This window comes from Petromyzon marinus, chromosome 6 (assembly GCF_048934315.1).
Source record: "Petromyzon marinus isolate PM22_M1 ecotype Great Lakes invasive population chromosome 6, UKy_Petmar_22M1.pri1.0, whole genome shotgun sequence".
Lineage (NCBI taxonomy): Eukaryota > Metazoa > Chordata > Hyperoartia > Petromyzontiformes > Petromyzontidae > Petromyzon > Petromyzon marinus.
This window is the reverse complement of record NC_133672.1, coordinates 1748396-1774495: the sequence shown is the minus strand read 5'-3', so window position 1 is coordinate 1774495 and position 26100 is coordinate 1748396. Positions and strand designations below refer to the sequence as shown.

At 53.8% G+C, this 26100-nt stretch overlaps 1 protein-coding gene across 3 annotated transcripts in view; it reads left to right on the top strand.

Moving 5' to 3' along the window:
- The window catches only part of DPP3 (dipeptidyl peptidase 3), a 70078-nt gene that overhangs the window by 42982 nt on the left and 996 nt on the right, over positions 1-26100 (top strand). For 2 of the 3 annotated variants that reach the window (XM_032948430.2, XM_032948431.2), the window contains exons 14-17: positions 5150-5274; positions 14714-14834; positions 15299-15478; positions 15682-15844. In XM_032948430.2, coding sequence (XP_032804321.1) covers positions 5150-5274; positions 14714-14834; positions 15299-15478; positions 15682-15844 — 589 coding nt within the window. Of the gene's footprint in view, positions 1-5149; positions 5275-14713; positions 14835-15298; positions 15479-15681; positions 15845-22752; positions 25915-26100 lie in introns of those variants that run through there. The other variant, XM_076063587.1, reaches the window with a different exon arrangement.

Sequence of the window (26100 nt, the reverse complement as noted above, 5' to 3'; positions counted from 1 at the left end):
TTGCATAGCTTCATTCGTCCAAGTTGCATGTCGGCATTAAAAATCGGCTGGAAGGCAGCCAGAACCGGCGCCAACGATTTTGTCCCTCTCCCCCCAGCTCTGTGCTCCGATATTGGGATTATTTGACCAACTCCATAAATTGCATTTAAAGGAGCAGTTGACAAAGTGACCCTACCTATTCTAAACGTGTCTTATTGTTGAAACGTTTGAACGATTGTTTTGTAAATGGTCACCAACTTCCGTTACTCAACACGGCGCAAATAAAACAATATTATAATCTTTAAACTGTGGGCTTTTATTCTCAGACTTTTGGGTTAAGAGCTTGGCCAGAGGTGGTGCGATTGGAAGCATTCATGCCCGGCTGCCTTTGTTTCTCTTGCGCTGATGTTCACACGCACCGACCTGTCCTTTATAAGGCTAAGCCAACCTAGCCCAGGTTCAGAATGCGCACGCTGCTTATGTTGAGCATCCAGATCTGAGATCTAAACCCAGGTGGCCAGGATCGTGGCGCAGCGCTATCATTAACCACGGTGCTGCTCCCACTGCGTAATTACGCACAGACGCAGGGGGACGGGCACGCGTGCGTGTAGGGCACAAATGGTGTTGTGCGTCCGCAATAATAAATAAAAACTACGAGTGGAGTGGAATGAAGGCGGAGATTGATGCTGGCGCGTGACATTTACTGCTTCGTGAACGCCCATCTGCCGAATGTAAAACAGCGAAACAAGTGCAGGGGAAAACGAGCAGCATGCAGGCGCCGATGACGTGTGTGTAATTGGGGATTGAGCAATTAACGATATGGGCGTTATGGTCGTGTGACAGAGTTGACTTGTGTCGAACTTATTATGTTTGTGTGGTTTTTTTCTCAGCCGTTTTTTCTGGAGCGCTTTCTGCGTCGTGCGAAGCGGTGAGGACACTGCTAATAGGACCTCTTAGTGATGAGTGTACCACCTTGTGTCGGAGAACAGCTGCAAGACATGTTAAAGAATTCCTGCTGAAGCCTCTTGTCCACTTGGTGGAATAAATGCCTTAAAGTGGATGGAGGTGGGGGGAGGTGATTTGATAAACTGGGCCGCCACCCCAGTTTAAGCAACCACGCCGGGAGATGGAATCGAACCGGTCGATCTCTGGTTTGTGAGTGTGGTGTGCTCTCCGTTCCACCGTGGCAGCTCTCACGATGTAGAACTCGCAATGCGCAGTTGTTGGTGTTGGGGCCGAGACCATCGGCTTGCCACATGGGTTCGTAGATTAACCGCAGGTGGTGGCCACCCCAGGTTCAATGCAGGGTCTGAGCGGCTCGGAGCTGCGGACACGGCCGTTTTTACGAGTCTCCCGACCCGGCGAGCCCACCGACACCATTTATATTTGTTGTTTACGTGCCTCGGTCTGCAGTCGTGACGGAGTGCCGGGCGCGGTAATTTCTATCAATAACAATTGGCTGCGGTTCACATGTGACGCCCGTTGCCTTTTTACGTAGGCTAGGGTTTAAGTATATCGCAACATATTCCAGCCATTACCGGTCCAATTACCGCCACGCCCGGACATTCACCCATTTATTACACTTGCCATAAAAACCCGTTGCAATTGCGGTGGCCGTGTCTTTGGTCCTGGAGCAGTGTAATTGTGCCCACTTTATATTCTTGGTTCTTTCGGTAAAGTCACGTAGAAGGGAAACAATAAAATAATAAAAAAGATGGCAAGCTACCTTTTTTGGATGTCCTAATAAAAAAGAGACCTGATGGTTCAATGAGCCACTCTACAGGAAAGATACCCATACTGATGCTTACCTGAAACTGGATTCCCACCACCATCCATCCCAGAAGAATTCCCTCATCAAGACTCTGCACCATAGAGCCCAATGCATATCCGACCAGGAACACATAGCCAGTGAACTCAAACACGTACACCAAGCTCTTAAGGCTAATGGTTATTCCGACTACACAATCCGCAAAGCTATCACTCCAACCATGAAGAAGGACCCTTTTGAGGAGCCATTAAAAACCATCACATTACCCTACATTGCGGGGATGACAAAAAAGATCTCCAAAATCTTGAATGATCACAAGATCCAGATCCGATTCAACACATTACATAAAATCCGTGATCTGGTTCCGTCTGTAAAAGATGTGATTCCGGACATACAGTACCCTGGTGTCTACAAACTAAGTTGCCTCTGTGGTAGTAGTTACATTGGAGAAACCAAACGACGTGTCTCGGACCGCATTCGTGAACACAAAGCAGACCTAAAACACGGTAGGACCAACACCTCGGCCGTAGCAGATCACTGTTATAATTCAGTAGGCTCACATGACATTGACTTATTTGCAAGACATCTGGCTACCATGAGAGATTCGTTCATGAGGCTATCCACATACAAACACAGAGACAATTTCAACCGAGAAGATGGATTCTGGCTTAGCAATCATTGGAAGGATTTGATAAACCATTTCGGGTCTTAATTGATTGTTCACGCTTATGGTGGCTTTCAGACCCCATCCATAATTTTGGTCTCCCCACTCTTCTCCGAACATAGATGGACTCGTCCATCTGAACAAACCGTCAAATTGCTCTCTGTGGTGCTAACGTTGAAAATAACCGCCACTTTCTTAAAATGCTCTTGCTGTGGTTTTCACACCTGATGATGATTGCTTGTGTTGCAGTCGAAACGTGATAATTTTATTGTGTTATATTTTTATTATTTTATTGTTTCCCTTCTACGTGACTTTACCGATAGAACCAAGAATATGAATCCCTGCAGTCACGAAAGCTTTAAATCAGAATTTATGCCCACTTTATTTACACGGGGGGGGGGGGGGCGGCAATGTAACTTTGACTGCGCGAGGTGAGCAGCGGCGTGATGTCCCTCCTCGCGAGGCTCGACTTTAAAAGAAGGATGCATTCCAAAAACGCAGATGGCTTTTGTAGATAAGCGTCTAGGCTGGCTGACTAGAGAGTATGTGTGGGGGGAGGGGGAAAAGACTAACGTTTTGGTCACCCCAAGCGTAGCACTTCAAAAATGTCGGCGCATTACCGTGTTGAAGTGTTGTGGGAGTGGTGTCACCCAGTGCTGTCACCCAGTGCTGTCACCCAGTGCTGTCACCCAGTGCTGTCACCCAGTGCTGTCACCCAGTGCTGTCACCCAGTGCTGTCACCCAGTGCTGTGACAACTCTCCTCCCAGCTCGTGCCAGGCAGCCTGGGACATGGACGAGGTGCGTCTTCCTTTTTAAATCGCCGCTCGCCTGTACAAAGATTTAAGTTCTACGACGTAAAAATTCCATCTCTGCTCTTACATCGCTGTTTGCATTTCCTCTCTTATGAGCTAACTTTGTCCGTTGCTATGGTTTTTACTTGTTCACGTTCCGCATTTACGTGTATTAATCCATATTTTGATGGTTTTAAATGTATTCTTACAATTAATGCATTAAATCGTGCTTGTAGAAAATAAGTGTTCATACAACATATGCTAATTATAGGCAAATTGTATACCATTGCTGCGTTTGGGATGGCGAAGTGAATGCAACTTTACAAACGAGACAGCGAAACGGTACCAACTCAACCATTATCGATAAGAAGCATAATCAATAATTGAGTGCAGTCGTAACCCCAAACCTTGCCGATCGAACTCGCAGATGGGGGGGAGGGTAAGTGGGGATGAGTGGTGAAAGCCCTCCCCCCAACCTTATCAAGCGTGCCCAGTTTCCCGGACCGCCCCAGGCTCGCTGTCGCCGAGCACCACGGTTGTTACATGCGGGTGACGAGGGTCGGGTGGCACGGTCGGGGGGAGGGCCTGCTAAAGTGGTTTTGCGTTGACTTGACCGGTCAGGCTCGTGTGCGGCGGCGCTGACGTTGATTTGAGAAAAGTAAATCCTCAACGATGCCTCCACCCCCCTCCATTATCCCGCCGTTTGCCCCCCCCCCTCGTCTCGTTTGAACCGTGGCCGCTCGCTCCCCTGAGCCCCCCGGACATCCTGTAATCGTTGCCGGGGCGCTCGCAGCTTTGATTTTTCGTTTGTGCTGTGTTGGGATGATGTGCCGCCGCCAAATTAGACCGCTGAGGCTCTTTTTTTAAAGAGCAGGTAGTGAATGCAATCGCAAATGACACACGGTGCCCGTCTCGGAGGCAGCGGCGTTCACGCCGCTCTTGCATCGTTTGCCCCGCTTGGTTTGCGTTTTATTTATTAATCTTGATGTTGTCGTCTCCGTGGTTTTTTTACCCCCCCCCCCCCCCCCCAAAATCGCTACGACTCCATTTTTCGGGGGCCCGCTCGCAAGTCCCTGCGTCGTCGCGGATGCCCACCGAATTATTAATTGAGCACTTTTAATAAGTTCTGGTCGGGCGACCAGCGGTTATGAGGGCTCTGAGAGGAGGCTTTTGCCGCTCAATTAAATTTCGCCCAACGTTTATGAACGAATTCCAACTTAGGGCTCCCGCCGTTTGCGGCCAATGAGTTTCGTTTTATTTTTTTAAGTCTGCAAGTGCAACACAAACTAAAGATTATGGATGTTGCACTTAGTGGGTGATGGAGGATAATTGGCACAAATGTCCCCACCTCTCAAGGAAGTCTTTAAAATAATAATTATGGAAATGGCACCGTTCGTTCCGACATAACGATTTCATTAACGGTGACTCCCAAGTGGTAGCAGGTTCTAGGGGGGTGGTGGTAGTTATCCTTAGCGCTGTGGGTAATTTTAAGCATGCCCACGTGTTTAGTGATGTGCAATAATTCCATTGCGTCATGCATCTGAAGTACCGTTTCTCATTTATTCTCGCGCACAGGCGACGCTTGCATTCTCGGTACGCGGTGCGTGTTACACCGCATTATATGCTAATGTTGCTTTGCTAAATGTTTGGTTTAGTTATTTTTTTCCACGTGCTGTGGGGCCCATTGGGCTATTGGCGGGAACACGCTTCGACACTCCAAGGCGGAATAATCGACAAACATTACCAAAGACATGGCAGAAAGGAGACCTAATATATATTTTTTAGGAATTTAATTTCGTCCCCCAGGTCGTGGTAGTTGATCAAAAATTGTTGGCGGGATGAATCGCGGCGCGACTGAAATGCCCACGGTCAACCACAACCCCATTCCCAAACTTGACCACTACTCTTAACATTCACCCTAACCCCCACTTGAACCCTGTGTACAGATCAAGAGCTGGTACAAGTCTAAGGAGACGTGGGACGGCAAGTTCTCGTCCATCGCGTCCACGTACGAGGAGTGCCGAGCCGAGAGCGTGGGGCTCTATCTGAGCCTCGACCTCGGCGTGCTGCGGTGAGTCGCACACACACTGAGAACAGGAGCGATGTACGTGTGTACTATCCGTCGGGCACCTTTTTCAGTTTACACACACGAATAACTGACGAGACGAGAGTCTGTACAAATACTGTGCAGCCAAGGAGATAAAAACTTTATTAACGGGCGAGCAGAAAAATGTTGAGCGTGGCATTATTCAAGAATGCACCAAACCCTGTGCGTGGCAAAGAATGTATCTTCGGCCAGTTGGCAGCCTCGCCTTCCGGAGCCCCGCGCTGGATCGAAAACTCATGTTTTATATTTTATTTACTTTTTGTTTTAATTTATTTTTGCAATCCCCAGCACGATGGGACAGTTTAAGTGGATTTATGCTCAGGACTTTGTCGGAATCCCGTGCCACGCCATGGTGGGACAAACTGCTTACGCAGCTCTGTGTCCTTCAGTTTTCTGTTCCATTTTCCTCCCCCCCCCCCCACCTTTTTTTTAACACCGGGCCATCTTGCCGCGGTCCAGCGAGCATTGGTAATTGGCTTTCCCCGGCAGCCGTGGGGGCGAGATAAAGTCGCCGCGAGCCGGCTCCCGCGCTCGTAAATCGCCCGATAACGCCGAGCGAACGGCGCAAGCGCGGCGCAGGACGCTCCGCAGGGCGGGGAGCCGGGGGGACGGGCGGGCGCCGGGTGGCGTCGCTCTGACGATGACCGTGGGAAGATGTGGGAGATGAGACCGAGGCGTGGGCACATGCTGGGGTCTGAGCGAGAGGGCGTTGGTTGAAGAGGGGCCATTTTTGAGAGACGGCGGTTGTCTGTGCGTTTCTCGAGGCTGCGCGGTCACGGGTGGGCCCTTGGGGGGGCGGGGGGGGGAACGGGAGGGACGTGGGAGCGCGAGCGGACGTGGCGCGGATGGGAACCTCTGGACCTGCTTCCCCTCGTGCAATGCAAGCGATTGTTAGAACGCAAGTTTGAGAGCGTTTATGTTTTCCTTGTTCTCCCCTCCACGTCGCGCTGGCCTGCCATCTTCCCGCACCACCGTCTCCGTTACAGCTGCCTTCACGTGGTGGGCGCATGATTTAAGCGTTGCTTATTGGCCGCTTTGGCCTGGCAATGATCATAACTCTTATGAATGGTTGCCTGGGCCCAGGCATTAAATGATGCTCATAAATAGTGCTGTTAAGTTTTGAAGCCCGAATTGGGTTTTTTAATTATGTGCTGTGATTCAGTGGCAGCCTTCGCTGTGCCTCATCAGCACCGCAATTCCACGGCTCGTGAGCACAAAAGGAAGAGTCGTCCGTGGGTGGGAACAAAAAAAAAGGGGCGAAACCTCACTGATCCGTCACGTATGGCTTTCCTCGCGCTCGCTGCTGCAGCTGCTGTTTAGAATGTTTAATTAAAGTTTTCTGCCCGACTGGGCCACGTAATGAATAAATATGAATAATTGAAGGGGTGAAATGGTTCACGGTGGCTGCACCACTCATTCGTCGTAAGCGCCCGTGATGGGAGTCCTCCGCGTGCGTTGGCAGCTGGGCCACCAGTACGAGCCGTGGTGTCTAGCCTGAGCACAGTGGACATCGGAGAAGCATTGCCCACTTGAATGGTTGATTGATTTGAAACGTCGCTGGCTCCACGAGTGGTTGGCGTCCCCGCCAATGAACCACTGTGCACTCGGCCGACAGTTTAGTTACCGCTGCTGCCTTGAGTGTACTGTGAGCATGAACGCGAACATCTGCTGTCAAGTGAGCGTTCAAGGCGCCCATGTGACCGTCCACAAGAGTAGATGACGGTTTTCCAGTGCTCCAACCCATAATCGCAAATTCCCAAAACTGAACAGCTCGTTTGTAATGAGAAAGTTCACCGCACTCTAAAGGAAAATTAAACGCCTGCTCCGTCCAGTAGCACCCATGCCCTGCGCCCGTCACTCTCCGCTTGCCCCACCGAATAAGCTCGGCCACCTGTAGGAACCTCATGCACGGCCGTCGCCCAGCCCCCGATGGTCGCCCACTCTGACCTCTTCCGCTAAAGTGGAGAGAGTGCGCAGCAAAACTTCCTGCGGACCCGAGTTGCACAAGTGTGCACCTTGTTTTATTTGTTTTACGTTGAGAAATCGCTACGGTGTGCACTACCCCACCATAGCCCGTTAGGCTGCACCTCCCTCGGAGAGCCTCGTGCGAGCCAGGGTACATCTGATGGAGCATGCACACAGCGCTCGGCTGAGTCGAAAGTAAATAAATTGCCCCATTGCAGAGACCCCGTTGAAGTCACGGTGGTGGCCGTAGGGGGATGGCTTAGGCAAAGCATGCAGGGCAGGCGGGCGCGACTTAATAATAGCGGCGGGAGCGTGTAAACCAATACATTTCGCCTCAAGTCTTTTTTTTGCCTGTTGCTGTTGTGGGAGACGCTGCCACTCTGAACAATCGCGCTGCGGCCAATTGGCAGCTCCAACCATATCCGTGATCTCGGCACTATCTATCCTCGTCTTTTCAAGAAAGGTGCACAGTTACATCATGCCCACCAACACAGCCGTTACTGGGTCCTACGGGCCCCCCCAAAGCGAATTTTTCTGATAGGTAGCGGCACCAGGTATTTATCATGGCGGAGGAGCGCATTCGCCGCGGCGCGTGGCTGCGACCAACCACTGGGCACCCCGACCTCTGCAGCCTGTTAACCTCTAAGGCACAGGACCATTGCTCTATGACCTGGGGTGCCAATTAGGCCAGATGTGGCGGACAGTTGCTCAAACGAGCGGTGCGCTGGGGCTCGCTTGCAACTCGCTGCTCCGAATTCGGCAGTGAGAATTACGAGGTGTCCTGAAAAGTTACGTCTCAGGATTTTATTTCCCCCCCCCTCCCCCCCCCCCCGATAACTTATTTTTATTGAACCAATACAAAACTTTTATACATTCAATCATGGGAACGTCGTGAATGTTTGGCCGTTTTTCAACATTCTTGGTGCTTTTCTACGCGCGTGCGTGCCAACGTTAGAACCAGGCCCATCTTTCCATCCTGATCAAAGGATGCATCAGTGTCAACGGTACCCTTTTGCGAGCACCATTTTCAAGGAGCCAAACATCCTTCAAGAGACCAAACGGATAAATATCTCGGGCTGCCAGATCTTGGCTTAAACGATAGGTGGGGGCCGCTTCGCCCATGACTTGTTGCTCATTTTACCATCCCCAAAATGGATGATGATGATTGATGATGATGAAGATGGACTACATCCTGACCTGGGATTGAACTCGGGACCTCGCGATTGGCAGCTGTGCATATTTTTCCTAGATAAATAGAGGTATCGTAATGTTCCTGTTTTAAAAATGTATTATTAACATTCCAGATCATCGACAATTAATGACAAAACTTGTAAGAATAATCTTGTTTAATACTGACTGTGGGTTTTCATTTTTGTAGCTTATTGTGCAGAGCCTTGACAGCCAACCGAGGTATTTGTTGCATGTGGCTTCAGGGTAACCATGTGACCTGTGATGCAGCGTGTAGGTGACCGCATGCCCATCTCCAACGGGGCATTATGGGTAGAGGCAGCTTCGCACGCGAGCATACAGCATGGCATTAATTCTATTCAATGTCGGTAAATGTTTTTCTTTGTTATAATTTGCCGTAGCCGGGTAATTTTTTATATATTTATACACAACACCTGCAGTGATTTTTGTTTAGAGAACATTGCTTTGTCCCAGATTAGCGAACAGGCACACGGTTGTGAGACGTGCTCAAAAACATGCTGGCAAAAGCCAGAATATCTTTCCCACTCGGACGTCAAACCGCACGCCATGGCGTCATGTGTGTCCCCTCGAGTGATGGCCACCCTCCTCCAGCCCCCACCCCACACGCCCCTCTCACCCACCGACCTCTCGCCCTCCACCCCCAAGGTCCTCTTGCTTCCCCCCATTCAGCCGACCTACGTTGTTTTCCAGGATGGACGTATGCCCCCTGGATTGCCATCAATCGGTGCACAGCGTAAACAGACATCTTGGCTGTGTAAATTATCCATACTAATCTTGAGCTAATAAGCGTTATCCCCTCGCCGCTGCGTCTCCTCCATTTAATTTGCCCTCCGGCGCATCACCAGCTCTCGCCTTGTGACCGTCACTTCTGGGAGCTCGCAGAGAGACGTTGAGAAAAATGTGATCGTTATGAAATATCAACTCGATAGCAATTTGCTATTCAATTAGGGAGGACTGTCTCGATGGGGTTGGGCAGGCGGCAGAAAGCCGTGTACAGCACACTCCGGGCCCTTCCGGGGCCGTTGCGTTGCTCACTCTGCCGCATGGCACGCGACGCTGACAATCCGGCGCTCGTGTGGAGCGTCATCTGGCGTGAGCGCTCATCCCGTTACAATGATCGCCCAGATAACGATTGCATGGCGACGGTGATTCTCCATTGGCCGCATCCAAAAGAGGAGGTGTGCAGCTGCTGGTTTCCTTGGCAGATTTGTAGGGCGTCGATCGGTGCGTTAGGTTGTGGCCAAATCTTAACGGCCTTTGCCTGGGCAATAAGCCGGCTGGATCTGGACTGGCAGCTCAATGGACAGTGTCGGTGATGACACATCATGGGTTCTATCTGCCAAATTTTTACTTAATCCGAAAAGCGTAATATGAATAATTTATGTTACAATGTTGTGAATTAAAACTGCTGTTTAGAAATGCGCGCGAGTCGTTTGCCAGTTTAATGCAGGAGTTGTTAACGCTGGTGGTGTATTAGTTTGTTTTATATTTCATTTGCCATCATCAGTCGAATGTGTTCCTATTAAGTGGATGGGGGGGGGTGAAAGCTCTTGTAATTGCCGCTTTAATCCCTAAGTAATCCATCCCCTGAAATTGGTCTCCTGTGAAATACTCGCTTGGCGTTTCATTTTTTATATTAAAAACTGCATTTTCATTTAGAAAAATATAATTATACATTCTAAAGTTAAGAAGATGCAAGTTTTATGGAGTCCTGATTTATGCTTAATTTATCATCTAATTTGTCATTGCATACCACGGCACCATGCCCCGCGTGGCTGGCCCCTCCCCCACACTATTGTGACCACGGCCGAGGAAATCCCTCAGAAGCGCCCCGGGCCTTAAGCGCAACCCGTCGGGGTTTCTCGTCGTGCGTCACCCGAGGGCTGTTCCTGCGATGGGCGTGCACGTTGCCCCAGTGCCGCCCGCCGCCTTCGGCACCAAAAATTACTCCCGCTGGAACAAATGTAATAAAGTAATTCCTGAAGCTTTTTCTTGTCAATCCATTGTCACATTTCCATCAAGAGCCCGAGACATTCATTGGGTTATCCATTTTCTCTGGGTGGTCCTTGGGAGCCATAGCTATATTACGTTTTCATTATTCAGCTGCGAGTAGTTTTTCAAATCTGTGATTTACGCCGAGGCAGCGGCGCTCTATGGCCTTACCGCGGTAACGGGCGTCTCGCAGTGATGAACGTAATCCAGGGTTTCGGAGGCAACTCCCCAACCTGCTGGGCTGTTAGGTAGCAGTACAGCAAGTGGGTTTATGAACGCGAGCACTCTGTGTAACGGTGTTGTTATCACCCCCTACGCGTGGGTGTTTCTCTAGGTACTGTGCGGTCCGTGTTTCCACATCATATCAGTAATAGGCAGAGATTGAAAACCCTCCTTTAGGCACACGGGAGCGTTTGCTTTTCATTGTCAAGTTAATTTGGCCAAGAGCACTGGGACCTGAGGTTGACGCACCGCAGTGCGTTTTCCTGTGTCCCTCCCAACACGCATCTCGGTTTGTTTTTAGAGAACTTGCGTTGTTGTGACTTTGGCTTTGCTCATGTTTCGAGCGCAACTTAACAGCCCTCTTTCTCATTCTGTGCTGTAACGTCTTGCGTTTCGTTTCCATTGTTATATTCGTCTCCATTTTCTGAAATGGTTTGTATTTTTCAAATTTTTGTATGCACTGCTTTTGTAGTAGTCCAATTTGCACCGTCTTGAAATTTCCATTGATAAATATCTTTGAGGAGAGCATGTCTCCGTGCCCGGCTTCATTTCCGGTGTGTTTAGTTACTTCGTTTAATCCTGAGTGTCTGTTCCATCATTGTAAATTGTTTGGATAATTTCTAAATATGTTTTAAATTTACAATGCAATTTGCATTTATATATGCTTCACGGGAAACGCAACAATCTCGTTAGCCATGTTCCCACTTCAGACCCAAAACAAATAGGTCTTAAGTGTTGACCCGGACAAGGGCGGCTGCAGACGTCACCCACACGAATTTCAAGAGGAAGTGAATTCCAGACATTAGGAGCAGAAGCAGAGAAGCGACCACCCGTGGAAGCCAAAGAAGGCATTCAGTTTCCAGTCAAATGCCACTTAGCAAGTCTCCAAAGGATAGCCACGTTAAATAAATATTATTTGACCATTAATCTTCCAGAATATGATTGATGGCATGTTTGTGGTCAATTACAGAATCGTTGGAATGATGGCTATCGCATGGCATTCATGTTATATTTTAATAAAGTAGGTATGTGCAGTGCTCTTTTTTCAGTTCACTGCTAGATGAAGCCTTCCCCCCCCCCACTGTCGGTCATATGGGTTTGCCCATACTTGACCACACTCGTTTAGTGGAAGCTTGGCACAAACCGGCAACTTGCCGTGCGAGGGTTCGAGCCTCCTGCCGGCCCAGCGCGCAGGCAGAAGAGCGTGCGCCGCTGCGGATTTCCACGGGGCCGGCTTAACGAGCGCTCTCCGCCGGAGCCTTGAGCTGCCTGTCGACCCCGCGTGACCCCCGCTGCAGCACCGTCATGGTGGTGTTGGGGGTGGGGGGGGGACGCGTACCGTCTCTGCTCCTCCACCCAACCGCCCGGAAAAACGTCCCCCCGCCACCCTCCTCGTCTGTGTGGGAATAAGCGCTGCGCGTCTGTGGGTGCCGCACAATTGAATTCGGTCGTAGAATCCGGTTGGCTGGTTCTGTATTTTTTTGTAACGAAGGAAACATTTTTTTCATCTTTAAAATGTTAAAACTCAACATTCGTCAACAACACTGGGCCATCTCCGCAGCACTTGCTTGTGCACCACGGCCAAAGCAGTGGCACGTGTAGGATGAAGCCAGATTGCCCAGTGAGAACCTGCACTTTAATAGGCTACACGTCAAGGCCCGTACGGACAGGTTTATGGAACTCGCCACTCCACTGCCACCGCATGGCCGTGTCGCAGGCCAGCCGGTGGGGTTCGTGCTCCACCACCCCTGGCACTTGAAGAGCCGGCTTCCTGGCACGTGCCACCCGTGCCCTGGCACTCGAGCACTTTGTTTAAATTGTGGGTGCGCGCGTTTGCCGTAACCGACGTTTTAATGCGTGCGGCCGCCGATCGATATGCCTGCGGCTGTGCATGCGGCCATGCCGTGGAGAAATGAGCTATGTTTATTTGTTTACGCATCGATTCTGTTCTTAGAATGCCAATGCGCGGGTTGGCTGCGTTACGGCCGCCTCTATTGTGTACGGAGGAGGGGGGGGGGGGGTCCCTGTTGTGATGAAATCGCGCGACGTAGCGAACATCAAGTGGTGGTGGGGACTGCCGTCCTCGCGATCTGATATTATGAGTTCAGATCCCATTAGGGGGTTTCTACTGCTTCATCATTCATTGCGGGGGGGGGGGGGTGTCATTAAACTGAGTACCACGTTGCTAAAGCAACGGGAGTAAACTGGCCTGTGCCATGGGAACGTTGAATTTCCATCAACTGTAATTGGCGGCGCAGTGTGGTCGTTGCGACGCTGACTAATGCTTTTTCAAATCTGACTCTTTGCTTCATGTCTAGAGTTCTAAAAAGCATTTAACGGTATCTCGCGGGATGCGGTCTCTTCCACTGTTGGCTGCTATCGTGTGCTGTAGTCTGTGTGCTGTGCTCGTATAATTTACACTGATGCCGGCCTTACGATTGAAGATTGTGTCTCGTGGGAGCCACACCCACAATGAATTTGGCTGCTCGTTGGCACTCTCTCGTGCTCTCTCTCGTGCCCTCTCTCTTGGCACGCACTCCACACAGCGATGAACGGTTACGATTTGGCCGCGCGCTGTCAGTCCGCTGCCCCCCCCCCCCATCGCTGCCACCAACAACAATAATCGGACAATTTGAAAATCGCCGCGGACGTGCGCAGCAAATCGAGTGAGCGGCCAATTCCAGGGTAAAAGGGTTTGAGAGAGAGAGAGAAAATAAATTAAATCTCACCGCCGGGGCTTTTTCTCCTTGACAGCCGTGTGGTGAAGTGCACAGTCCGCGTGTGCAGCTCGCTCGGCGCGGCGCTCTAAACAAACGCTGAATGATCCCCCAAATCGCGAGTAATGGAGTAAGCGAGCAGCTCTGTGACGGAGCCCAGCGGGGGGCCGTTAAGGGGAGCGGCTCGGGAGAGCGAGGAGGCGCGTGCGGCGCCGTGGCTCGCTCGCGCGTCCGCCTCCATTGTGAGGATCATTAAAACAAATCGCCGAGTCGATTTGCTTTTTGTTATCGTCGCTTTCCATTCAATAAGCGCGCTCCCGCGCGCGCGGGAAAGCCGCGCGCCTGGTTGAGGGACCTACCCCCGCCGTCGCTTCTCGCGCAGACGAACGTGGACATGATTTTTGCGATTTTTTTTGTTTCTTTCGTAACTTCGTAATTGTATTCCTGCGCGGCGTGCGAGACCCTGCCGTGTTGCAGCTCGTTTTGAAAATACATCGTGTTCTTTTCATGCACGGTTGCCTAATTTGACAGCGCTGCGCATGCTACGATTGCGCCAAGTTGGTTGTATTGTTGTGGCTTTAATTGCGGGGCATCTGACCACGGCTGGCCGCACCTGACAGGCCGAGCGCGGGGTTTCCGCGCGTCTCCCCGCCCGTCTGTCCTCATTTAAATTCCGCGTTTGTCGTTATTGCCGTGTGCCACGCGAGACGACGATGATGATAATTATTTAAATGTCGGGTATTTTCGAGAGCGATTCTACATTTTGTGTGGTTGAGGTAGATTTGGACGGTTCAACAAAACTTGTTAAACAAACACAACAGGCTGCCGTGCGTTTTATTTAGAACCACATATGCCACTTAAGTTATATAAGGGTTCTAATAGTTTGTTATTTTGCACGTGTGCCTGTCCACAACGTAAACATTCAGTGTCATTGGCATCGTGGTATTTTGCATTTAGTAAAACAAAAACGTGACCGCACTCGGACTCCAGTAAGCGAGGCTGAACTCTCGGCCAAGACGAGCACCAGTGGCACATGGTACCTGAATCTTTTCTGAGCCCTCCCCTAGGACGACGCGGCCTCAAGTGGGTACCGGCTGCGTGGCGTTCTGGACAGCAACCACACCCACCGCTCGTGCATGGTCCCGGCCTCAATGTGCTTGCTAATCCCACATTGCCCCGCCCCCATGCCCAATTTCGGTTATACCAGGAATCTTCACGGGACTCTTTGTTTCGTAGCGCGTCCATGTGTCGCGTGTGTCCGTGACGACGCGGCGCTCCCCGTGGTCCCCCGCGCGCAGGATATTTGGGCACGAGGGCAACGCGGCGCAGGACGTGACCTACGTCAACTGGCTGTCCATGGTGCGCGCCGGCGTGCTGGCGCTGGAGTTCTACACGCCTGAGACGGACACCTGGAGACAGGTGCCTGGGCGCCAACCGCGTGTCTTCCCCCCCCCCTCCCCCTGCACGTGCAGCACACGTGCCCCACCTATAGGGAATACACACGTTCGTGTAAATACTTGACTTTGCCCTGCTCACGGGTGGCGTGAGTACGGTGTTGGAGCACCGCCTCTGTGTGCACGGCGCGCCTCTCCTGCTCCTCTCCATCACTGCCCCTGTTTCTTTGCCCCCGGTTTTGCCGTCTCCATGCCTCCGTATCTCCATGCTTGGCATCTCTCGATCCCTGTGTCTCCGTGTTACTGTGTCAATGTGTTTCTGTGGTTCCTGGGCCCCATGCCCCCAAGCTCATGTCCCATCTCATTTGTATACTCGTGCCCCTGTTCCTGTTGCCCATTCTTTGTTTCACCCACGTACCCACGTTTCTGTTTTGGTTAAATCTCTCGTGTTCCATTTCCTCTCTGCCCCCTGTCTCCGTGCTGCCGCAGGCTCACATGCAGGCGCGGTTCGTGATCCTGCGGGTGCTGCTGCAGGCGGGCGGCGGCCTCGTGAGCGTGGAGCACACGGTGGGCGCGGACGGGCGCCCCGATGCGCGCATCTCGCTCGACCGCGCCAAGATCCCCACCGTGGGCCGTGCCGCCATACAAGACTTCCTGCTCAAGCTGCAGGTGCTGCCACGGCGCGCATGGCACGCGGACCACGGCGTGGCACGGCAAAATAAGAACGCCCTCCGAATGTCAGTGTAGCTGCCCGGAGCCGTCCTGCTCGACCCAGTGTTACCGTCCGTCAAACCCGCCCTTCGCCCGGTTTTCAGCGTGACCACGTGAACTTGAACCCCCCCCCCCCCGCCACACCCCCGCTCCTCCCGCAGGTGTACAAGTCGACGGCGGACGTGGACGCCGGGAGGGCCCTGTACGCGGCGCTGTCGGCCGTGAATGATGACACGGAGCAGCGATTCCTCGCGCTGCGCGACACCGTGATGCTGCGCAAGGAGCCGCGCAAGATGTTCGTGCAGGTGAACACGGCGCTGAAAGGTGAGCGGGCGGCGCGGCACGATGGCTCGCGTGGCCGCCACGCCGCAGTGAAAAAACCCCTTCGCCGCACCTGTGCCATCTCCCATTCTGTCGCGCACCAATCGCGAGGCTGCACTTTTGCTGGGGGTGAAATTTAACGACAACTTTCAAAAGTCTGGGTCGGGTGAGTCGCTGCATGCCACTCGGGGACAGTCGCCAACGGTGGGGGGGGGTGGGGGGAGTGGGGGGAGTACAGTGTATGGGTACAGTGTGCAATATACCCACGCGTTCGTTTGTTCTGGGGGGTGTGCAGGGGAGGGGGGGGGGCACTCATTTGAGACTTGTGGGCATGCTAGGGTGCGCTAATGGCCGTTGTTAACAGCTGTTTTACCCTGAGCCCATCCCAGGGTGCTTGACCCTCATAACCTCGTGCTTCCGGCGTACAGTTACCCGTGACTGATGCGAGCGGCGTGGTGGTGTAGTTTTTGGCGCACTGTACTCGGAAATCCGGCGACCCGGGTTGGGTTCCTGGCCGTGGCCAACATGGGTGGCACGTGATATCTGAACTGGTCCCAGCCCCACCCACGGTGACCAATGCGGTGAAATATGGGGCAAACAACTCTGTTGACCGACACGGCATGGAGAAGACTCATCCAATGAATCGACTTGACAAAAGGGTTTTATATTATTTAAGTTATAGCGAGCCCTGCACCGCATATTTGCGCTGGATCCACATCAAAGGTGGGCAGGGGGGTGGTGGCGGGGGGGGTGGTTAGGGGGGGATGGTGGTGGTGGGGAGGTCGGTGGCGGGGGGGGGGGTGGGGTTGGTGGCGGGCGGGGGGGGCGTCGGTGGCGGGGGGGGGGGGCGTGACGACGTCAGCGCGATGCTGGAGCCCGGCTCGACGCTGTGGGGGGACAGGGGACGGCACCACGACCCCGCGCACTTGGCCCCGACCGCGTACCGGACAGCAAAACATTTTACTCGTGGAGTGTCACGTGTGATTATCATGGCAGACGGGTGCAGGAGCCTGCTCCTCCTACAACCCCTGAGAAACAACAGTAATCATTAACATCGGATGCCCCGTGGCAAAATAACGGGTCCGCGGGGTCATTGTCAAGCGAGAAATGAGCCAATCGGAGGGGGTGTAGCGCTGATGAGCGAGAGTGCGGCGCGAGATCGAGGAAGTCTCGTCGCGCGGCTGCGTCGATCAAAACCCCCCCCCCCGGAAGTTTTTTTTATTTGCGCAAATTCGCGGCCGGATCGATAAAACGCAATAACTCGAAGGTCGAGAAGTGCCGCGGACCCTCGTGCCAAACCGGGGGGTTTTCATTTCACCACCGGTGGCTTTGGCAGTGGTGATGGACTGCGCTGCCACCTCGCTTGGCGTCAGAAAGGCCAGACTGACGCACGCGCGCGCTAACCTGCCACGGCTCGCGGCTCCCGGCAAAGTTCAATCGGCGCTCTGACGTGGCATTTAATAAGTGATGGCGACCGGCGGTCCCGTCTCCCGACACCATAAACGGGAAGTCGCCGCTATTATTCTCCTTGTAGTCACGTCCGTCGTGTCGTAGAAACGTCACGTCACGCACGCTGCCAATGGGACGTTCACGATTTCTTTGTCGTTTGTGTGTGATACACGTGGGGTGCGTGGTGCTATGAACCTGCTCACCGAATTTCGTTTCGTTTCCCAGTCACAGCTAAGATCAGTGGCGAGTGATATCCCACTCCCCCACCCCTGCCCTCTGCTATACCAACCCATACTGACCAGCGTGGTGAAGTATGGTCAAACAACCCCCATAACGACACGGGGGGGGGGGCGGGGGGGGAGACTCCTCCTTCGTCCAGCGGTGTGTTAACGACGGGCTTGCTACATCGGACGGTGACCTGGTTGCACGTGTACCACCGCCGTGTTTACGAAGCCTTGAGGATTTCTTTCGGCGGACTCGTTGCTACTGCTCACAGCAGCCGTCTGGCGCGTTGCTGGGGGCTCTCGGCTTTCCATGCCAAGTCCCCCAAGAAACACGGTCTTGGCTGTCGCATGCAGCGGGAGAGTTCAAACGGCTGCGCCGGCCGATGCTTGCCACCTCCCGCGGTGCCAGGGGCGAGGGTTTCGGTTCCGAGAAATCCAACGGCGTCGAGGATCTCTCCGTGAGCAGCAGCTGAAGGCCGGTTCCGACCCACGCTCGTCAATGTTTGTTTGTTGGCCGGAGTTTTGCCTTTTGGCACTCGTGTGCATCAGCCTTGCATAGCCACCAAAGTTCTGGTTTTAATAAGCAGGAGCAGCAACTCCTGCTTAGTAGCAGCTCCTGCTTATTAACCCCCCACCCCTCCTTGAGTCTTGATTAACGGTCTCCATCACGGGCGAGCCTGCCGTCACGTGCTCGCGTTATGTTCATTGAGCGTAATCTTTAACGCGATTTTTAAAAATGCGTTTTCTCGTTCGTTCGAGAACAATTTGTGCAGGCAAAATCCAACGCTCTCGCATTCATTAATCCAACTGCAAAAATGAACAAAAAAGCTTTTTTTTCTGCACGAAATTTTTACGCCATGAACGTCGGCAACTACAGAAGCTTAATTGCCGAGAGCCCCTTTCATCGTCGAGTTGTCGCGTTTGCAGCACGGGAAAAAATGATGGTGTGTAGGGTGACCTGTTTTTATCCAGTGTTTTAATGGCAGATTCCTATCAAAGGCCGAGGGAGGGGAGTGGTGGAGAAACGGCGCCCGCCGGACTGCCGTCACGGGAAGGCACACGGCTGCTCTGGTTGCGCCATCGCCCCGTGGCAACGGTGCCGTTGCCACATCTCCGCCAATTTGTGTTTCTTTATTCTGAAGATCGGTGGGTCGGTAGTCGGGTTTAGATTGACGACTGCTACATGGGGAGTAAAACTATGCAGCGGTTCGTCGGGGAGAATCGATTCCCACGCTCGCGTCGAGGTACGTAGACCGTACGCTGACGACGTGCGGATTTTGCTGTTTGGGCGAATGGGGCAAAACAAAACTGCAAACGCGACAGAACGAAAATGAGAGAGTACTGACAGGATTGTAAAAACGACACAAAAAAGAACTCTTGTGAAGGTGAATGGGTTTGTACTGGTTAGTATGGACACGTGCAAAGCCGTTGCCTGATTTTTAATGGGCCCAAAACATCAAAACGATGTCAACACTGCTGGTGGCTGATAATGATGGTGTTGTGCACAGACACAGGACATTGGCAAACCGAATTAAAGAGCCGACAAGGCAGTCCTTTGATCGAGCCGTCGCTCCGTCGGTCAGAAGTGGGTCGTGCGCACGTGTGCCCCTTGATTGCGCAAAGACGTGCGCCTGCCTCAGGGATGGCTGGCACCCGCTCGGAGCCTGGGTTCGAATCCAGGCAGCTGCCCTCTGATCGAACCGAGAGCTCATTTGTAGCGAGTCGATGGTCACAGACCAATCGCCAATCACTGGAAAAGGAAACCCTTAGCTTTACATTTTGTTTTACACTTAATTTAGCTAGACCTCCGAGAATGAAAACCTATCGATTTGACAGTCATCAGATGAACATTAATCTGTAGCAGGGCCGGTGAGAATTGCTGCACCCCCACCCTCCTCCCCCCCCTCATTGTGTGAGCCAGAGTTCACGTGTAACGAGCTTGGACGTAGCTCCGTGAAGTCCGCTTCTGTGAGCCGTTCTTCAACACGATGGGTGGCACTGCCAGTGCATATTTGACTCCACCGATGGGACGATGGCTGTAAAATTGGGGGAGAAGACAACGTTTGTTTCATCAGGGGAACACTGCCGGGTGTGGGCACTGCTCGGAGTGAAGCGTGGGCATCGGGGAAACAGAATGCCGGGCTTGCCAGTGCAGGTTGCACTGTAGAACCGCAGGCCGATGGACAAGGAGACGGTGGTTCTGCTCACAAACTAATCCTCACTGCGCATTTCGACCGAAACGAATCGCTCGTGTGAGTTTGCCTCTTGAACTCTGGGTCCAGCGGATGTCCCGTGAGGGGGAAGCGGGAGGGGGCACAGCTCAGTAAACGAGCAGCTGCAGTTGTTGCCTGGTTGACGAGGATGGTGGATGCGGTGTCACCTGGCGGCCCCATGTGTTCCGTTGGCTGGGGAATTGGTGATTTGTGCCTTTCCCTTGGTCTGTTGTTCTAGTGAGGTGGTGGGTAGAGGCCGCGAATGAAATTTGGAACGATCGGTTTTTGGACCAGTCACAACGGCTGGAACAAACCGAAAAAAAAACAGTCAATCAATAGAACTGTGGTACCACGTGGGTTGGTTCAGTCGAGCCTCCCTCCCTCCCCACCCCCGCGCTGACCCCCCTCTTCCTCCCCCCCCCCCCCCTCTGCCGCCTGCGCTCAGCGTGGCGCGTTTGGTGCCTCCGTTATGGCAGCAGCGCCCGCCGTGTAATTGTAACGGACGGCGCCTCCGTCGCCGTAAACCTCCGGGGCCCCCTCGTCGTGGATGATGGAGGTCCGCACGTGGGACGGCATGGCAAATAATGCCGCGTCGTAAACGCACCGCGCGCATCTTAATCTTCCCCCGGCCTTCCGTCAAAGAGGGCTCTCGGTCTTCGTAACGTCCTGTCGCTCGCTTGCCGGCGCCCAATGTCGGATTTCTGGGTGGGGGGGGCGGCGAGCGGGGGCAGTGGGGGACAACCTCGATACCAAACGGTCTCAGCTGGGTGTGCCTGACGGGGCCGGTTAGGGGGGCTGCACAGGTCCAGCAAGCTGGGATTGGGGGGGGGGGGCGAGGAAGGAGAAATGGCGCGGCATCCTTCGCACTCCTTTACACTCCTCGACAGTGTGGGGCCAAGATCCGGCTGTGCGGCTCGCTCGCCACACGCCGTGACCGCGGAGCTCCGCTGGGGGCTTCCGTGGGGGGGGGCTGTTGGCTGAGAGGGGGGGGTCGTACCCCCCCTGAGCTCCCCCCAACAACCGCAGGCCCAGCGCTTCCTGCGAGCCACCTCCCTCCTCCGCGTGGACGTGCGGCGACTCCGACGTCCCCGGCAATCGTTGAAATAATTCCGTACGAGGATCCGTCCCTTTTGTGCCAGGGTATTCAGCCTCGTTTTTGCATAACAAGACGTCTCTCCCTTTGTACAGATTATTACGCGCCCCGTGCACCCGAAAATTTCTGCGAGCGTAGCATTTGCGACATTGTCGAATGGGTAGGTTTTTGTTGAGAGCACAGGCAGATTACGTGAATAAAGATACTCGTTAAGTGCGTTACGCGGCCAACATCAAAATTGGTTTTGGGAAGTGTTCAAATGAAGCTTGCATGGGTTATCTTACAACTGAATATTTATGTGGCTAATCAAGTGCTTCTACCACACCGCTCGAGAGCATCAAAAGTAATTTGATGCTTGCCGATGATAGGATGCATCCATCATTGAGCGTAGCGATCTCTTTCAATTCATGAATCGGTGAATCATCCATCACTTGGATTGTGGCCACAGGATGCAAGCACGCTGCAATGTGCCGTTTTGGCGGCGTCTCCGTTCCCTCGGCCTGAGTTGCCATTTTCTGGAGGCCGGGCGAAGTGCCGGGTTTTGCGTCTGATGAAGTGGCTTCGTCCTCTGCACCGATGTACAGCAGAGACGATTTGAGAGAAGTTACAATTGAGGAAATTACCCAGACCCCACTGCTCCTCGGCATCGTCCATGTTGTTACGAACATCATCACGAGCTCGGTGACGATGACATCGCTGGCGATTTAATTTTTCTGAAATGGATCGCTACGTTCTCCCCCCCCCCCGTCCATTTCCTCACGCATCGCTAGACTGGTGGCTGGCGCGCCGTCGCGTTCTGGATTTGACCCCCGGCTTTGGACGACCGAGGGACTCTGTACCCCCCCTTCCCCCACACGCCCACCGCTGCCTCTCGCGCTCACAAATGGCCAAATTTCCACGCCACGGCAATTACCGCGCGCGTGGCCCTCGCAGCTGCCACGAGCGAGCGGCGCGAATCCCAGCGGCCGCCAGCTGACGGCAGGACAATGCGCCGAAACCACCACCCCCCCCGCCGGTTAGTGACACGTGCCCCCGGCTGTTCCCTCCACGTGAGCCCTCCAGCTCAGCGGGGGGAAAGGGGGGGGGGGGTCATCAATTTTTTTTTAACTCTGGGAGGGGGTGGGGGGGGGTGCGAGTCTGTAGCTGCTGCGAGGCCATCGCGGGATTACGGCGGCGAGCGCTTCCAAACCCCGCGGGCGCTCGTCGGTCTTAATCCTCCTCCCCGGGGCGGGGGCGCGAGAACGCTCGTGGGGGCGATGGCACGAAAGCAGTGAAGAAGGGGTCAGGGCTCGGATTAAACGGTGTTCTAACCGTTTAATCCGTGGTGTGTGTGCGGTTGTCTGCCGGACCGTGTGGCACCCGTTGGTGCCACGCGGCACGGCGGGGCCGCGTTAATTTACCTAGCGGAGTCATTTGTGCACGTTGCATCTCGCGGCGTTCTCACAATGTGTACAACATGCGTAGTTTTCGACCGGAGGCGCGGGAAACCAAGTGCAAAGCCGGAAGATAGCCAGGCACAACCTGCGCTACGAACAATTTCCCAAGCTTCTGTGGTCTTTCAAGAGATGGGGAGGGGGGCGATACCTGCTCTGTATAATTACAAGAAATTTAACTTGCAGGCGATTTTCGAATGTGCCCACTGAACCATCTGGCGTGTTTTTTTTTTATCCCGGTTGATGCATCAGCACTGATAATCAGCACTGATAATTAGCACTGATAATCAGGGCGGGCCCGCGATTCGACCCTTGAACCTCCACCGCAAGCACGGAATGGGCTACCGTGAGGCCTCGTCCCACCGCCACGAGCCCTCTGAGTGTGCTCACCTCTCCTCTTCCTGCGCTTGCTGTGGGGTTCCCTGGGAGGTTTTTGCCGTGGGGTGTTGCACGTCGACCCTTGAGTTTGTTTCAGGGGCTGGTTTCGTTCGTGCTTCAGCGTGCAGCAGCCAACGAGGCGATTTTGAAGGAGAATCGTACGGAGGTCTGGCGCTCGAGCGGAGATGGGTGCGGAGGGGCGTGTGGTCGACCTGCTGATGTTGAGCGGCGATGCCCAAGTGCGGATGCAAGCGGTGACGCATAGACGGGGGGGTGTAAATGATGACGTGAAAGGGAAAGATGGTCATGCGAGTGGTGTTGTGTGTTTATTACCTGACGGTGGTCATAGACCCTTCCTCGCCGAGAGAGGGAGGTCACGCGACTGCTCCGTGTACACTGTTGTTGTGGCGAGCTGCCGTCGCTGTGACCGTGGGTGGAAGAGAGGAGCCCTCCGCGATTACCCGTGGCACGTTTTGTCCAGCCGAGTGCTTTCGCTAACCTCATTTAGGAGGCGGACGTGGCAGCTGAGACCTCGCCAACAGCCGCGCAGAGCGTAATCGGCTCCGGCCTGTTTGTGTGGGGCTTTTAATTTCATTAAGTCGCCCAGTTTTTCGGCGCGGTTTGACGCCGCCGCCTGCAACGGTGAACTGTGCGCACACACACGGACGCCTCCATGCATCTCGATGCGTTTCGAGTCTCTCGGTTTTCCGAGCAAGTGACGATAGGACCACGGTCATGGACTTAGAGTATCGTTGTTAACAGGTGAAACACCATTTTTTGTTTCCTCTGCAACAAGAAAATTATTGGGTATTTTTAACCTATTGTTAATTGAGCACAATAGCTTGCCCCATCCTCTCATACTTCCTCAATTTGATAAACTTGGCTTGACATTTTATTTACCCAACAGTACATTGTGTAGTGGTGGGAAATGTTACCCCCTTTTGAAGTTTCCATCTAAACTTTAAAAGAGAGCTTTATTTTTGTTATTTTGTGAACTGGTTTGTAAAGAAAGAAACCTCCCCCTTCATCTGAGCAGTGACAAGCGTGCGCTGTTGATCTCTCCCCGGTTGAGTGGTGACTCACTCGGGAGCTGCTGCTGCTGCCGCCTCATTCATGTTTGGAGTTTTGACGCCACCGGATCACAGCGAACGACAAGCCGCGGCGCCAATCCGCCCCCCAGCCACCAAGCGCGGGTGTGGACGGTGGTCCGCACAGACTGGCTGTGCTGCCATCTCTCGCCAACCTCGGCCCAAACCGGATGTCGAGAGCGCTCGGTGGGAATCTACGCGACGCGACGCCCACCACTGCCAACCCTCGCCTCCAGCACAGAAGCCCCAGAACGCTCGCAGTGCCGGGGCACGGAGCGCTACGATGGCCGCCGCGTTGCGTGCCGGCGACCACCGCCGCAACTCTCGCTGGACGTTGGGGAGGTGGGATTTAGGTGGGGGGCGGGGGCAAGCAGTCTCTGGGGCGTTCGGGTTTGATTACACGAAGTCGCCAGCGCATCCGCTTGCTTCCGCCTCCCCGCCTTGGCCTGGCCGAGCCTGGGGGAGGGGAGCGGGGGGGCCGAGCGAGTGGTGGGGGAGGGGGTGGCGATCATCCCCCACGCCCCCCTTCCCCCGTGGGGATGTTTTGAAACCGTGGAGGCGACGCAGGGAAACGGGCGCCCGGCGCTGCCGCCGTCTCGGGGTGGCTCGCGGGTGGCTGGGTTGACGGCCCGGCTGACGGCTTGTTGTTGACGGGCCGCGGCTGTGCGAGGTTCGCCGTCGTGCTCTGTCAAGCGGGGGGGGGCGACGGTGTAAGTGGGGCGGGCGGGCTGGGCCTCAGCGGGGTCGGGCAGGGTCGGCCGTTGCCGCCGAGCGATGGGGGAATAAGCCCTTCTCGGATGAGAGCAGGAAATTGAATTTGGATGCTCCCCCCCCCCCCCTCCGTGATCCTTCGCTACAATGCGATGTCCCTTGCTTGAACGCGTTGCTGCGTCGGTTAATTGATGTTGGCCACCGGCCAGCGAGAGCAAGCGGACGGGCGATGCGCGTCATGGGTGGATGAAGTGCGGCCCCGTTACCGCCGGTCACCTGTCGTTTTTTCGTGGCGTTCGTGCGGCTGAGCGTTGTCTGTGTTAAATGACGGTGCGCCGTGACGACGTTGGGAATATCCGGAACGCCGAGTGGAATTTGCCGTGGCATTGACGGATGGCGTGGAAATCTGAGATTCTGTTAATTACGCCGCGTTCTCACGCTACCCCCCCCCCCTTTCATCCCGGCCAGGGGTTAGGTGCACGCCTGTCTGTGCGGAATGCTTAGGTGCTCGCGTGTGGACGCGCGCGTACATGCAGACGTCGACCGGCTCGACGCCTATGGCGCCCGCCTGCCACATTTGCCCGTGTCGGCAAAGATAAATCATTGGTACCGGCTAATGAAAAATTGGTAATATGACCTCTTCCAAACTCTGGTTTCCACTATAAATTACATCATGTGTATCGGATTTTTTGCCCTGCCCCCCCCTCCCTCTTCCAAATAAATAAATAAAAAGAACAAAAAACCCTTCCCCATTGCCGCCAGCACATCTCATCTCCAGCGCTGATAACTCACATCTCCAATTTCACCCTCGCCCTCCGCTGCTCGGGCACTGGGTGGCTTCGCCGCTCAAATTCTGAGCGATGTTCTCTGAGAACGGGGAAAAGCCACCGGGGATATGCCGTGTATCTGGAAAACCTGTAAACGAGCCTGCGGTGTTTTTACAAATCATTGATTGTCGGGATGGGCTGCAGGCAAGTGAAGTTGCATTCTGTTGATTCTGACAGACGTACTAGAGGAGTTTTCATAACCGGTGTTGGAATTTTTTTTTGCGTAGCCACCGAATAAATTGCTTCGCTTGTCGAACCGTGGGTGCAATTCACCGGACCGAGAGAACGCCGCAGCTCAAATGGCAAAGCTATCAAGTGCAGGTCGTGCGTGAAGCCTCTCCCTCCGCCCGACCCGTGTCCATTTGACCTTCGGCTTTAATTTGCTTCCAGTGATTTTCCAGACGTAACGTTATGATGATGTAAGTTCCCCTGATCGAGCAACTCCGTGGGAACATTTGCGGCTACAATTTAACGGTTTCTTGATGTTTGTTTACAGCCGAGACCATGGGCAGCAGCGTCTTCCTTCCCCAGCCCAAATGAGTCCTTCAGGCTGAACGAGCCGCGCATTGTCTTGGTGTCGAACGCGATTGTCCCGTGTGTGGGCGTTTTAGCGTTTTGCTTGGGGCTGCATCAAAGCGTCAGCAGTGGGGGGGGGGGGGGGGAGAATACAAGTGGTCGCGGATGGTTTTGACCACAACCCTTGTGTGTGCCATGCTTGCGATAGTTAACGGGTACTGGCCAACAGCTTTTGCCCCAACAATTTCTAAGGCTAATTGAGAGCTCATTGTATGTCCATATCGTGTGTTAATCCTGCCAATTGCTAGAATCGGACAAAGTGAACTG